The sequence below is a fragment of the Acipenser ruthenus genome, chromosome 2, assembly GCF_902713425.1.
Source record: "Acipenser ruthenus chromosome 2, fAciRut3.2 maternal haplotype, whole genome shotgun sequence".
In the NCBI taxonomy this organism is placed as follows: Eukaryota; Metazoa; Chordata; class Actinopteri; order Acipenseriformes; family Acipenseridae; genus Acipenser; species Acipenser ruthenus.
In genome coordinates, this window is record NC_081190.1 from 111,160,749 (window position 1) to 111,175,543 (window position 14,795).

Sequence of the window (14,795 nt, forward strand, 5' to 3'; positions counted from 1 at the left end):
AAGTTATGATTATCAAATTCGATTTTATTCCATAAAGTTTGAAAAAAATACCTCCTGAGTTAAAGCATTGCTAATTGTGCTCTGTCTTTTATGTTTGGTGCACAGCTGTATTCTTTGATTCCTTCTGTGAAATTTGAGAGGCTAGGTTAGTATCCCCCTACTACAACACATGCTAGCAAAGATACCTGGGCTAGATGTGCGCATGTGTAGGCACAGTGTGTGGCAAGGCGACTGCACTCTACGTGGGATGATTATTGATGGCCATTATTCTTCAGCGTAAATGTACAGTTTCTAAAGGCTGCTGTAGACCAGAACCCTGTCTGTAAATACATCAATGTCCTGCCAGTTGGAATCAGTTCATACAAATTATATTGTATGCGCCCACACACACACACAGAGTTTGTGTTGACGCAAAACTTTATTAGGCAGAAATATAACGTTGGTTTATTGGAGTTCACAAACCATAATTGTTTTCAGCTTGGTATGGTAAGCCCTTCATTAATTATTTTCTTTATTTTGAGTTTCCAGGGCATTGTGTTAATGGCATGTGTGTAATAAACCTTAACCCTTTGCGGTCCTATGTCGGACCTGGTGCAATTATTGCAATTAATAATTGCAATTATTCCTATCTGGTCCAATGTCGGACCCTGTCCGACATCATCAAAAAGACGCAAAAAACGGGTTTCTGGTTGTTTTTTCTCCAGAAAAAGCCGAGAAAACCATTCAATGGCTGAGTGGGAGCGACAGGAGCCAAGACAAGCCGGAAAAAAAAGGGCGTATCTCATGAATAGTCATACTTGCCCCTGGCATCAGATAACGGCGGCCATAAGGAAACAAGCTGGCTGCTAGTGCATCAGTGCTCAGAGAATATCACAGACGTTTTGCAGAGCTTTTTTCAAATGTTATAGTAATAAAATAATGACTTGGATCGCATTATTGAGGCGTTTGGTGATAAAACGAGTGATCATATTATTATTTATTTCTTAGCATATGTGAAAGCGATAGCGAACGAAAGGGTGGGGCGGGACTGGAGATGCCTAGTGAGTGTTTTGTTGATATGCAGGGCCTTTTAAACCCGTTTGACTGTGGAAAAAAATACTTTTAAAAAGCGTGTCTAAAATTAACTGCGCGTGTGAAAATAAATTGGACCTGACGCGCCTGACACGCACTTAATAAATGGACTGCGGTCACCAATTCCATACACAACACGTGCAAAATATTTAATATCTAAACATGCTGAGTTCATTGTAGGCATCAGCTGTATAGATTAACCATTCAGCAGAATGAGACAAACAAACAGGTGAATACAGACACAACAAACCTGGTTGTATTGGGGTAGGTCTCGGCTTTACAACAGCCGTTTAAGATTGCACATAGTTACTGGTACACCTGGTGTTCCCTGTTGGAAACACCGGTACTTGAGATGAAAAGGTTTACACATTTAATCAATGTTTAAACATTTAATCAAATTGCTCATGTTTCAAAATTTTCATGTTTAAACATTTAATCAAATTGCAATTTAAAGTTGCATAAAGTTTACCTTCATTCAGAATTCAACAAAAATGTTTATTTGGGGGAGCAATAACTACACTGTACAGAAAAGCAGTAAAATGAGACATGGAAGCTGTAGTTGTGTTTCTCCATCACCATTATAGAGTAGCTTTTACCATCTGCTGATAAATTCCTATTTATATTTGGAGGTGAAGCATGTGCTTCTATAGTTTACTGACGCACAGGAAACAAAACCCTCAAGTAGTCTTTGGAATGCAGCAGTGGGCTGTCAGGTGCTCCCAAGCAGTGTATTGGGGGAGTTGAGCCTTAGCTCAAAGATTAATATTATATCATAATTACTAGAGCTAGTCTGCACGATAAGAGACTATAGTGCTATATTTTAGAAATGTCAGCTTCCCCCAAAGGATGCTGCCGCAGAAACCTGTCATGTATTATACAGTGTGATTAAAGACATTTTGAGAGCCGATCAGCAGTCAGAAGAGCCTATCAAACGATGCCAGCTTTTCACTTTCTGGAAGTCGAACCTTGTAAAATCAGTTCACTTTGTCATATTTTTGGGAGCAGAAAATGAACTTTATGAACTACACTTTGGTGATGAGAAAAACCTGGTAGCAAAGCCTAGTTATGTTTTATTGTTTTCAGAATTGCTTTAACATTTTTGTTCCCTGTCCAAATGTACTGAATTTGGAGTCCTGCGACCTCTTTGTTGTTGTGGCTTCAAAACTAATTTCATTGCAGACTCAACCCAGATTTGAACTAACACCTTGAGGTATGAAAGGCATAAGAGACTAGTGTAAAGTTTATTCTAATATACTCAGCTGTTACACACAGCCAGCGTATGTTTAAAAAGGCACTGTATACAACATCAAGCTATAGCATTTAGATTTCAAGACATGTCGCCAACATACTTTGCATACATTATTTTCTAAACAAACTTTGTTAAGGCTGGAGAGAGGCAGACAAAATTCAAGCACATCCTGTCGATGTGATTTGCTCAACTTAAATAAATGACCAACTAAATTATTTACCTTACAGGTGAAATAAGAGTGAACAAATACAGCTGGGGAAGGGCTAAAATAATATAAATACGACTTCCAACAAACACTAACAGAGAAAAAAAAACAATAACTAGATATATATCACTTTACTGATGCTACCGGTGTCACAATGCAATGAGCATACGAGAGCACAGTGTCTTCTGGGAATAGTAGTTTATCTGGTACACGCTGAAAGTTGTTTCCAATCAGCAGAAATGCAGAGGAAAACTACAACCCGTCATCCACGCATGTCAACAACATGCTGTCCTAGGATTTCCCACACTGTCGAGCAGTGACACAGTTTATCAGTTTACCGTCCCATGTGTTTTTTAAAATGTTCCTACTGTTATAATGGATTTCTTCTATGGTTAGATCTGCTAGTACTGTGGTTAATAGCAGATAGAGTTTATAACGGAGACTTGCCTCCTCTGGGGAGCCAGAACTGCTGTTTTAATATAGGAATGTTGAATCTACGGTTTTGGTAAAAATTTAATTTTATTTCTTGCATTTTAGACATTTTAGATATTTGACTTTTTGTTTTATTGAACATTATTCTATTATAATACTACACAACTCTGTGTGTGTGTGTGTGTGTGTGTGTGTGTGTGTATATATATATACATATATATACACACCGTGCCTTTACCGGATGCACCACTCGGGAGCCCCTGTTATCTTACTGTTTTACAGCTGTATTTATTATCTTCTATTATCAGTGTGGCCAGTAAAAAATCACCCTTTTATTGCCACGTTGTTTTAACCTCTGGCCATATTAATAATGCCGACCTAAATCAAAGTTTCATTATAGATAGTATCTAGTAGAAATGACTAATTCCACAGCAACATTATAGTGCCTTTTGCTTATAAAGATCATGATTACGTATCCATTTTACTGAACATCTTTTCTGTTGTTAGGATTATTATCCTCTAAATATGTTTTTGATAAACCAGCAGTTAGATTTTTTTTTCTGAATTAAAATGACCATGTCTCCATATATTGATATAAAAAAAAATCACTGTTCCATGCTTAAATATAAAAATATCTGAAAGACCACTCCCATTTTAATAAAGAATTGTGATGCTTGCGTTTATTCTTAGATTGTTAAATAGGTCAAATGAACTGCATATCCTGAGGGTGAAATTCAGTGTGCAACTCTGTGTTTATTATTTCTTAATTGTTCTTCTTTGACGCACTAGCTCCTGGACAGTCTGGAGTTGATAGCTGATGGTAGTGTGTCTGATTTCTCCTGTTGTAAACACTGCAGAATCTCCTCTCACTCTGGCTTTGGTCACATGACTTCAAGCTCAGTAATACTGCAGGAAAGATGATCTTCAGGTTGCTACGACAACAGTGTGTGCTTAGAGGAAAGACTGTTCTAAATGACCAATTCCGTTACTGCTTAGCACCTCCCAGGGAACAACGATCCTGCATTACCCAGACAGGAAGTCTGGCTGGTAATTCATTTATCCAGCTTGCCTGCGGTTTAAAATATATATAATCCTTCAGGCTATTTTTAATTTTTTATTTTATTTTATGCCAGTACGTTACGTCTTTGCCATGATGCTCGGAAAAGACTACATGCTGGCCATTGTAATTGTGAATTACGAGGGTAGGTACGGATTCACTTATTCTAATGTGCATGCAAGCGACTGAAGAGTGAAGTAAACGTGGGGGTAAAAATAAATAAAGTTAAATCTGTATTCAAGCTGATACCTTGCAGCACCCGGGAGACAGTATGGCTTTGTGATGAAGGAATTTCATTAGAAAGGCCGCTTTACAGCCTTGAAATATTGTTTCCCAGCTTGTATGCAGTATTTAGAGACTGCAGGAAACTTACTGTAATTTTAGGGATTACACCGGTCAGGGAATTGATGCGTAATATGTTCAGTTGTGTCCCTGATCAGATTACAGATAAGAAGACATAAGAATAACTGAAGAGAAGGAAGATGCAGAGATTAAATCATCTGCCTCTGTGCTTCGAGGCAAAATGTTGCTTTTAGATGCTTGTTTTCATCAGAATGAAAAATGATGTTACAATCGGGACTCGGTAAAAGATCTCCAGGTTGTCATTGTACTCGGCTAGTCCATTAATCTTGCTGCTGGTTCTTGAGAGCTGGGCTGGAATGTTTTAGTGTGCGAGGGTAACCATGGTTGCTTCGGGGGTCAGGTTTTCTTATGAGTGGCTCTGGATCTCACAGAGACCTCCACAGCTGCTCTCTAAACAGTCGTCACAGCTCAGCAGCCTGGAGCGGGGAGGTCTGGGAGGTACTGTAATAGACTATTTCAGAGAAGTCAAAGGTGCATGAATTCCTGTGGTTTTGATATAGTTCGCCATCAAAATAAAAGTTAATGACAACACCTCTGGATCCAGTCACCAGGAAATGTATGCAGTAGAATGAGACAGCAAGAGGCTAGGGGTGCATTGGGTCACCCCTTATGAAACCTGAACCGAAGGGAAATTAGTTTGTTTCTCAACCTTGTACCAGGTAATCGCAATTGACATGAAACAACCAACAAAGTAGTGTTATGATTTGACAAATGGCACAGTAGAAGTGATTTGAGAGAGGACCAGGGCTAGCAGCAGAGAGGTGCATTGACTGGAGCTTTGTAAGGGCATTTGCAAATTGCCTGTTACAGTCTGTATTCAGTGCTACAGTTATTGTTCTCTGCCTCTGCTCTATGTAAAAACAAAATAAAACTGCAGAATATTTGATACTTGGGATGAGGAGGTGGCGGAAACCCCACCTCGACAGCTTTTGATGTCTGTACTCTGCTTTGGATTCTTTCATCAGATTGGCATTGTACCATTTGTGATGTCATGGTTTAAAAATAATTTTCTTGCATTATTAGCAGGTGCAACATTATGACTACCCTCTCCCTTTTTCACGCGTTGAGGATTTTTGTGATCTTTGATTTTAAACTTTAATTTGGGTATGCAGATATATTAAATATAGTGCTATAGATTGATGTTTGCTGCCACGTCCAGGTACCAAGTCACTTTCTGTGTTGTAGGTCTATCGAGGACCATACGCAAACGCTCATCGTGCTCTTGAACTGAACGGCCCCAGACAAGAATATCATCCAAAATGATCTCACAAGGTTGTCCAGCGAACAGCTGCTCCATACATCTCTGGAAAACCTCACTGCCAGTAGAGATACCATACGGCATACGTAGAAATTTGTATCTGCCCAGTGGCGACATAAATGTTGTCAATTTTGACGATTCTTCATCAAGGGGAATTTGCCAGAATCCACATTTGGCATCCAAAATGCTAAATATCTTTGCATTGGGCATATCTGCTATTACTTGCTCAGCTGTCTTCATTGGATGATATGGTCTAAGTAATGCCTTGTTCAGGTGTACTGGATCAATACAAACCCTGATTGTGCCATCTTTTTTCATAGCTGCTACCATTGCAGACACCCATTCAGTGGCTTCTTCTATGGGAGCTATGACACCCAACTTTGTCATTCTGTGTAATTCCTCTATTTTTGTTTTCATGGCAAGAGGTACTCTCCTAGACACACACACTGTAGGTGGTACAGAATCATCCAGACTCATATGATAAGTTACAGGCAGTTTCCCAATTATATCACAATCAAAAAGGTCTTTATATTCCTCAACCTCTGTCGCTGGTTGATGTATTGTATATACATCTGGCCCAAGATATATTAGTCCCAATACAATACTGTCAGGCAGACCCAGTATCGGTTTAACATCCTGGTCCACCACATGAAATTGAAAGTTTCCACGTGTGCAGTTCAATATTACTGTACCTTCTGTCTGTATTGTCTGTCCTCCATATGCCACAAGATGAACTTTTTTCGTGGCATCCACTAAAATGTGTGGCTCTGTTTTTTTTAACAGTATTTTTGGCAAGACATTACATTTTGCACCGCTGTCCACCTTGACTTTAATCTGAATATTATTGCGTGCAACTATAAGGGTTGTGAAGATTTCCCTCTTTTTCAGTTGTAGTATCCACACTTTCACAGTAAAATGTCTCAATGGGCTCATCACTTTGTTTTAATTCCAGCTCATTTACTCTCTTCACTTTTCTCAACCTGGGCTGGTAATTAACTGTGGCATATTTCGTAGCATAGCGTGTTGTTAGTGGCTTAACATTACTGACGGGCCTTGATCTACAACATTTTGCAAAATGATTCCATTTTCCACAGTTATCACAGCATTTATTGAATGCAGGACACTTACCCCTTTCAAATGGGTGCTGACCATTACAGTTTGAGCATAGTGAACCTTGTAATGAAAAAAACTGCAGCCTCTTTTCTCAGTTCCTTTGTACTTTTCTCAGACTGTCCATTTAACATGCAGACATTTATTGCAGATTGCAGAAGCATATGATTGTATCAGTTCATCTGGCTTCTGATTTGTAGTATTGAATATGTGTCTGTCCATAATTACATTTTTTACAGGAAGACAAATCTGTTAATTTTTTTAACAGTACCTCAGGATCTTCTTTATCCTCCCCCTCAACAAAAACAAAGGACAAAGAACTTTTGCCGCCCTTTCCGACAGACCAGCGTAGCAGTATACACGCCATTCTTTTTCAAACTTTTTCCAGTTATCAGCAATATTTTCATCAAACACAAGCGGATCGATGCGCCGAAGTCCTTGTGCCATTTTTCAACCGCGTCTGACACCATGTAGAGTTTGTAAAATAAGAAAAGGACTAATCTTAATATTTATATTCAGTCTCTTTATTTAACACACAGGTATATAGAAACACTCACTCCTGCTAGCATACGGAAGTGACCTAAAACTCCCAGCCACCCCCTTTTACCATCCCCATACCATGGTTGCTAAGCAACCCTATAAAAACCAACTCCCATATTCTACACATACCATACAAAACTCACTTGAGTCGTTATATCAGCTTGTCACGGATGTGGTGATGTCAGCCCAGGAAGAGAATCGACAGAAAGTCAGTACTCAGGCAGGAGTTGATCCTTGCGAGGCGATGGCGATGGCGATGGCGGCAGCAACAGGTAGTCTCTCTCTTGCGGTGGAGGTGGGAGCTGCAGGCAGTCCCCCTGTGGCGGTGGAGGCAAAAGCAACAAGTGGTCTCCCTCTGTTGGTGGAGGCAGGAGCAGCAGGTAGTGTCCCTCAGGTGGTGGAGGTGAGAGCAGCAGCTTCCTGTGTTAACTGTTATTCAATAGTACTGTTTTGCGTATCTTGTAATGTGACAGGGGCTCCATTTTAGCATTTTATTTTAATTGCGTAATAGCACACTTTTTTTTTTTTTTTTTTTTGAGAATTTCTGGTTTTTTTGTGGAAAACTAGAATCCCTGATGATCAGTCATACACTAATAAACACAAATCATCCCATGACGTTTTTTCTATCAGCCAGAGACATCTAGGCCAATGAAACTGAGCAGTGACAGTCATCCAGCCACTGCTGTGTGTATAAACCAGTATAAAGTAGTTTATTAAACAAAACCATTGAGTTTGCTTTATTAGCAGTAACATTCACAACATATAAAATAGGGCTGTCCGTCAAGCCTTCAAATAGCAATCTATTAACACAAAATATAATCGTTCGAATAAATATCGATTAATTGTACCGCCCACATATATTTTCATTTCGTCCGTCCTCCATCCGTCCCCCTCCCCCTCCCGAGAAGTGGTTATTTTAATATCACTGCTGTTAAGTATTATTATTATTATTATTATTATTATTATTATTATTATTATTATTATTATTATTATTATTATTTTATTTCTTAGCAGACGCCCTTATCCAGGGCGACTTACAGTCGTAAACAAAAATCCATTTCAAGAATCGCAGTACAAGTATAAATACAATTAAGAGCAAGATAAAATACAATGACTTCGGTTCTAGCAAGTAAAAGCATGACAAAATACGATTCAATAACGGAGCAAGTAAGTGTCAGTGATAGTTACATCAGGATATAATTAAATACAAAATACTACAGATTAAATAACACTTGTGACAGATTACAGTACTCTAAAGTACAGGATTAAATGCAGTAAAATAGGCAGCAGATAAGAGCAAGTAAAGCGTATTTAAGGAAGAGTGATAAAGTGTCCAGAGGGGAAAAGAGGAGTTTCTACAGGTGCTGTCTGAAGAGGTGAGTCTTGAGGAGGTGACGGAAAGTGGTCAGGGACTGGGCAGTCCTGACATCTGTAGGAAGGTCATTCCACCACTGCGGGGCGAGGGTGGAGAAGGAGCGGGCTCTGGAGGCAGGGGAGCGTAGAGGAGGTAGAGCCAGTCTTCTAGTGCTGGAGGAGCGGAGAGGTCAAGTGGGGGTCAAGTACCATTATGTTTTTAATAAAACTGATTTATTAAAAACATAAAACCATTAATTTTCAAAGACTTTTTAAATTTCTGTCAAAAATGCATTTGATAACTCTAATGGACACTTTCATACCCAGAAAAAACTCTGGTCTGATTGCGGCTGTGAGCAGTTTAGTTTGACTTATTTTTTGCTGTGATTGTTGCTGTCTTTCTAATGTTTTTTATGCTGACGTAGAACTGTAGCACTAGTGCTTGTTTATATGTATTTAAGATGCCAACCCATCTCCTTCTGCTCACACATTGACATATGGACATGTTTTTTTAAATAGTTTGGGAACCGGAATCGGACTCAAAATACCCGGGTCCTTAATGACAGATTCCCGGTTCAGACCCGATTTTCCAAAAATCTCCTCAAATGCACATCAGTAGTTTTATCAGCTGTGGGCGGCACTGATTGTCATCCGTCAGGAAATGCAGATGGAGCACACAGCCCAGTTTGAAAAATACATCCTAAAAAAACATAAAAAGCAGTGTTCCCAGGTTTACCAAGGAAGCGCAAACTATATACAGTCAGTTTTAGAATGTGCACCATTTATTTACAGGCTGTTTGCCAGGAATACAACGCCTGTCGTCCTGCTCTGGATTCAAGGCTCTTTTTTACATCGAATACACAGAGGGGCGTACTTACAAAGCATTTTCAAAACTGATTTGCTGGTAGGATGGGACCAGCAAATCAGATGCTGGTTAACACGAGCAGGAAAAGAAGAGCTCGCCCACTGCTTGTCTAGCAGAAATACTGTACCTAGCAGGGCAGGGCATTCGGTGCATTTTCATTGATAAACTTAAATAATGTTATTAACTATGCGCGTTACAAAAATGTAATTATTTAATCGATTACCCAGTGTTTATATCGATTGTATATAATGGGGAATGCAATCGATTGAAAAATCGCTTTTTCGATTTAATCGTAGCAGCCCTAATCTAAAATTGACAGGCAGTTGTAATATTGTGATACAGCTATTAGGTCACTGAAAATCATCTGATAATTCAATATATTGGGTTGCTTAACTCCTTGGTAAATTCTGTTTAAATATAGGGGGCAGGGGAGGAAAGATGTAATCCTGGAGCGTAGTGGGACTGCATCCCCCAGACTGCCATGGGGTTGCTATTAAGCCAGAAGTGGAATCACCTTGCACTAATTTATTGAGGAATCACCTGCCTCTAGTTAAGCAGGCAGGTATACAATAGCAGGTGCCTCTGGGTAAAGAGTGTTGTTTCAAGGCTAAGGCCTGAGAAGAGACCTGTGGGGAATTGTAAGAAAGGTATGTGTGTGACTTGTTCTAGTAAACAAGTGGTTTGAATGGCTGGTAAACGGCTTAGCAGTCCAGTTATAGTTTAAGGACTTGCAATGCTTAGCTGAGCACTCCTGGAGGATTTAGGCTTTTCTTTTGTTTGTATTATTTTGTGTAAACAAATACATATACAGGCACCATTTCATTTCACTTGCTGTTGTGAGTGGTCATTTTACACGTGAAGACAGTGGAAAAGGTCTCAAACGTGGCACAGCAAGCCCCACTTTGCCACTGCTGTTTATAGTTGAGCTTTTTTGAAAATATTACACCAAATGTCTCTCCTATTCAGAAATTGCTGGCTTGCATAGCCACAGGAGGGGTGGCAGGTAAAGAACATTGAACGTACAAGTAGAGAAAGCTTTTAAATGTAATTTGTGTTAACCCAGATTTCCTATGCTTAATTTAATTATTGCACTAGAATGGGTGAATAACATTTTATGTGTGCATCTTTTTAGTTGAATAGTCTCACTGAGCAATACAACGGGTATTATGTAAGATACCAGAGGACTGGAATATAACAGAAATGTTAGAGGTGACTTTTCAATATTCAATGTTTCTAAATGTCACTAGTCTCCTTTTGCGTTTTACTGTAGGCCTGTTCTACTGCAGGGCAGAAGCACTATTGAGCAGTATTAGAAACCAAGGTCTGCAAAAAACGTACAAGGTTGTTCATGATTTAAGAGTATGAAGTAGCTGGTATAAATGGTTGGTTATTTGTCTCATTCTATAGGGTTTAGCTGGCTTTGACCTTTCAGGGCTGCTGTTTTTGAGTATTTTTAGCTGCCCAGCTGGAGAGGAACTTGACTTGGACAGGATTTAACAGCATGTTAAAGCCCTCTCACACAGTGTTGCCCTGTGAAAATTCACCTTGCATGTCACTTTCCCAACCAGCAGTGTGCAATAAGGTTAAAAACTAATGTGGCAAGAAAATTTTAATTGTACCCAAGCACAGACCCCAGTAAAATGTACCCAAAAACAATGCAACTGGATCAACAGTACACTGCTCCAAAATCATTAAACAGCTACTCCGTACAAAACACAACATACAAAATCTGTGTTTCCTTACAGCATCCAAGTTGCAATTCATCAATATCTAACCACTACCCTGCTTTATACAGTACAGGTGCCACCCTTTAAAGGTTATCATCACAACACATTGATTGGTTTCTTTACAACAACCCTGAGTATTGAGTCTGCCCCCAGAGAGCGCGGTTTAGTGTAGATTCTAGACCGATCCAATCCGGACAGACATCAGAAACTTGCATACCAGAACCAGAAAACTGTTTCCTACTTAACATTCATCCTATCTTTGATATCGTATATAACTTAAAAGTCTGAAACAATGTTACTACTAGAACGACCAAGGCAGTCATTTTGACCTTTTTTGGAATTAAAATTTAAATTGTGGTGCGTGTGTTTTAAGATACGGAGCTGTGCTTGCCTGACTTTTCCTAAATGTACTAATTACCTTGACAAGGGAAGAATCGCGTAGCTGCAAAAATTAGGGAGGTAAAATACTGTCATACCTATTCAGGTCAGAGGTCAAATTGACAGATTAACATATAAAACTTATCATAACAATTAAATGTTGCGTTATTATTTGTATTTATCAGTCGGGACTTGCCGCCATTTATTGAAGTTTTATTATATCGGTCTGCATTCCTGAAGTGAGCGGTCTTCTGACATTTCTATTGTTTCAGTGAGCCTCCTGATAGCCCATCAATCAGCCTTGACAGCTCACGGCGCCCGGCTGTCTGCATTCTAGTTACTATATAAGTGTCACAGGATGACACGAGTGGAAGGGCTGTCAGGCTGCAAGGTAGGGAGACTCGGAGACAGACGACAGGTGAAAACGCTACGGCGCGTATTTATTAAACAAAACACAACAAAATAAACAGTTTAAACAAAAACAGATCTCGCACACACTCTAACAAAGAAAACCTCTACACTCTCCAGAATCCTAACACCAACTAAACCTGTGCTCTCAGTGCTCCCTTATATACACACCAGTGCAGCAATTTACACCCACTTAATCAATTAAACCCTCCACCACATTCTCACATGTTTTTAAAGTGCCAGTGAATTAACCCTTTAATTACACACCGCCAAACACACATACACACACACACTATAAACATAGGGCAGTACCCTCATTCTGCCACAATAAGTCACTTGTTTGTCCTTCATTGTTACCCCAATACACATTGCGGAAGATGCAGGACATCAAAGCTGTGTTTGGAATTACTGCAACGTTTACCAAACAACAATTCTGATGTAGCAGAGATTGACAATGAGGAATTTGTAGCACCAGCACCACCGGCACACAAAATGATGGTAATGATGGCACTGTTTGGAACACTATAAATCCTGGTGTTGAAGCTGCAGGTAGAAGTGGCTTCAGGAGACTAGAAATGTGAAGAATGTAGATTTAATATATTGCCTGAGAAAGGTAACACGAACAATTCTATAAAGCTCACACTCTGCACTTCCATTCATTATAATGGTCTTTGTTGTGCAGTTTTGAAACATGTATTAAAATAGTGTTATATGTCCTTGGTCATTAGCCCTCACCCCTTTAAGAGCCTCTTTATCGTTACCATTAACCAACCGGTAGCATGCATTGACCCAGTAGACACTGCAGAGGTGACCAGGAAGTGCAGGTGTGACAGATTTCCTGTGAGGTAAGGCATGGGAATGAAGAACCTGCTTTAAACTACAAGATTCATGTTTTTAAGTGGAAATCCATGCTTGCTATAACGTATTATTTAGAAACTGCACATTTGACACCTTCTTGTGTCTATTTTTTTGTAGAAACTGGGGCTACTGTAAGACCCCCAGAGCACCTGACATTTAGTCATCATTTTTAACCAGTTACATTGAGGTGGTGGGTGTTTCTAGACTTTTCATATAGCTGCTTTTCCATTGGTGTGATTTAATTGTGCTCGTGAGCATGAACAGTTCTTGTGTCTTGTTCAACTTTGTCCTTCACTTCATAGTTACAATGGCACATCTTCCTGCTTCAGTGTTCAGGTTCTAAGTTTTAACCTTTTGTATTTGTTTTTTGTTTTAGCTGACATATGGAGTGACCAGTCATTTCAGACCGATCCAGACCTGCCCCCAGGCTGGAAGAAGATCAGTGACATGGGTGGTATCTATTACTGGCACATACCAACAGGAACCACCCAATGGGAACGCCCTGTCTCCTTATCGGCTGACATCCAGGGGTCGCAAAAGGGGTCACTGAGTTCAGTCACCCCGTCTCCCACTCCAGAAAATGAGGTAAGCTCCTAATTTAGGACTCGTTTTAAATGGCAAAGTTACTTTTTACAAATGTCTAAATACACAAACACTTTTTGTTTAGACTGTGGCTCGGGACACTAAACCACTTCCAGTTTTCTAGCAGGTAATGACCGCTGCGATATTGATTTTAATGAGACTGCAGTTAATGTTCTTGCAAACAGTATTTACAAGATTGGAATTGCTGTTTTGAATTTGTTGTTACTCCAAAGCTGCCTTGTAGGAATTTGGAAAGATTCTCATTAAATGCAGTGTAACTATATTTTATGTCCTTTTAAAAAGCTATACAGTGCTCCCTCGCTATAACGCGGGTCTCAGGGCACACACAATATGAGCGTTGTAACTGAAGAGCATTATAAACAGGGGAGGGGGTGGGAGGCGCCGTGGGACACAACACACACCTAACTAAAATACAAAATAAAATAACTCCCTCTCTATAATGCACATATAGTGAAGCAAAAATTTAACTTTCTGTGAATTAACCATTCATAAAGCATCATGTAATCAACGCAATATTTTTTACAAAAGCAAAAAAAAGGAAACATTCCCACTCGTGGATCATTTTAATTAGCAGTTTTTAAACTATAAATAGCCTGGCTAAACGGCGGTCGGGAGTTCAGTTCGAAGCAACAGACAAGCAAACCAAGTGCAAGAAGGAAAGCGGGTTTGGAGAGGGGGAGAGGGAATGGGCTCGCCCCAGGTTCGGCTGCCGGAGTGGGACTGAAGCGTCTCGTCTCCCAAAGAAAGCCGCAGCTTCTCTCATAGAAAAAAAGTAAAAACATTAAGAAAGATAACCACGTAATAGGCCTGATATTTATTTAGTTATAAAACGAATGCTGAATAAGATGTCTGTGTTATAAAGTGCCAGCGCAGCTTTTCTTCATCAGATACTTTAGCAAAAGGGAGAGACAGAAACGGAAGTTATACTGATAAGCTGTTAATAGTTTGAACAACACTGGTACTGTATTTACTGTAGAAATATTGCATGAATCACTAGTATAGGGAATTGGGGGACATGCTATAGGAGCGTTATAACCGAGAGCCTTATAGCAAGGGAGCACTGTAGTTCCTTTCAAGTACAACATGTAACCATTACTGAATGGGTATTTACCTCCTAAAGACCCGAATCCTGAATATTATATTCACATTTCACATTTATATGTAATATTTAAACTAATTGCTGTAATAGATTTTACTAATTAGGTATATTCTGTGCACTACAACCTGTTGCTTGTTACACCACGCTGCGGCCTTGTGCCCCACATGAAGCCAGCGGCTCGAGTCACTCCTTCCCAGGGATCCAGCAACATAAGTCGGC

The 14,795-nt window shown here is 39.6% G+C and overlaps 1 protein-coding gene across 8 annotated transcripts in view; it reads left to right on the top strand.

The window, feature by feature from the left end:
* Positions 1-14,795, top strand: part of LOC117409505 (amyloid beta precursor protein binding family B member 2-like) — a 126,086-nt gene that overhangs the window by 52,698 nt on the left and 58,593 nt on the right. For all 8 annotated transcript variants that reach the window (XM_059006459.1, XM_034911058.2, XM_034015667.3 and 5 more), the window contains exon 4: positions 13,251-13,459. In XM_059006459.1, the coding sequence (XP_058862442.1) occupies positions 13,251-13,459 (209 nt within the window). The remainder of the gene's footprint in view (positions 1-13,250; positions 13,460-14,795) is intronic.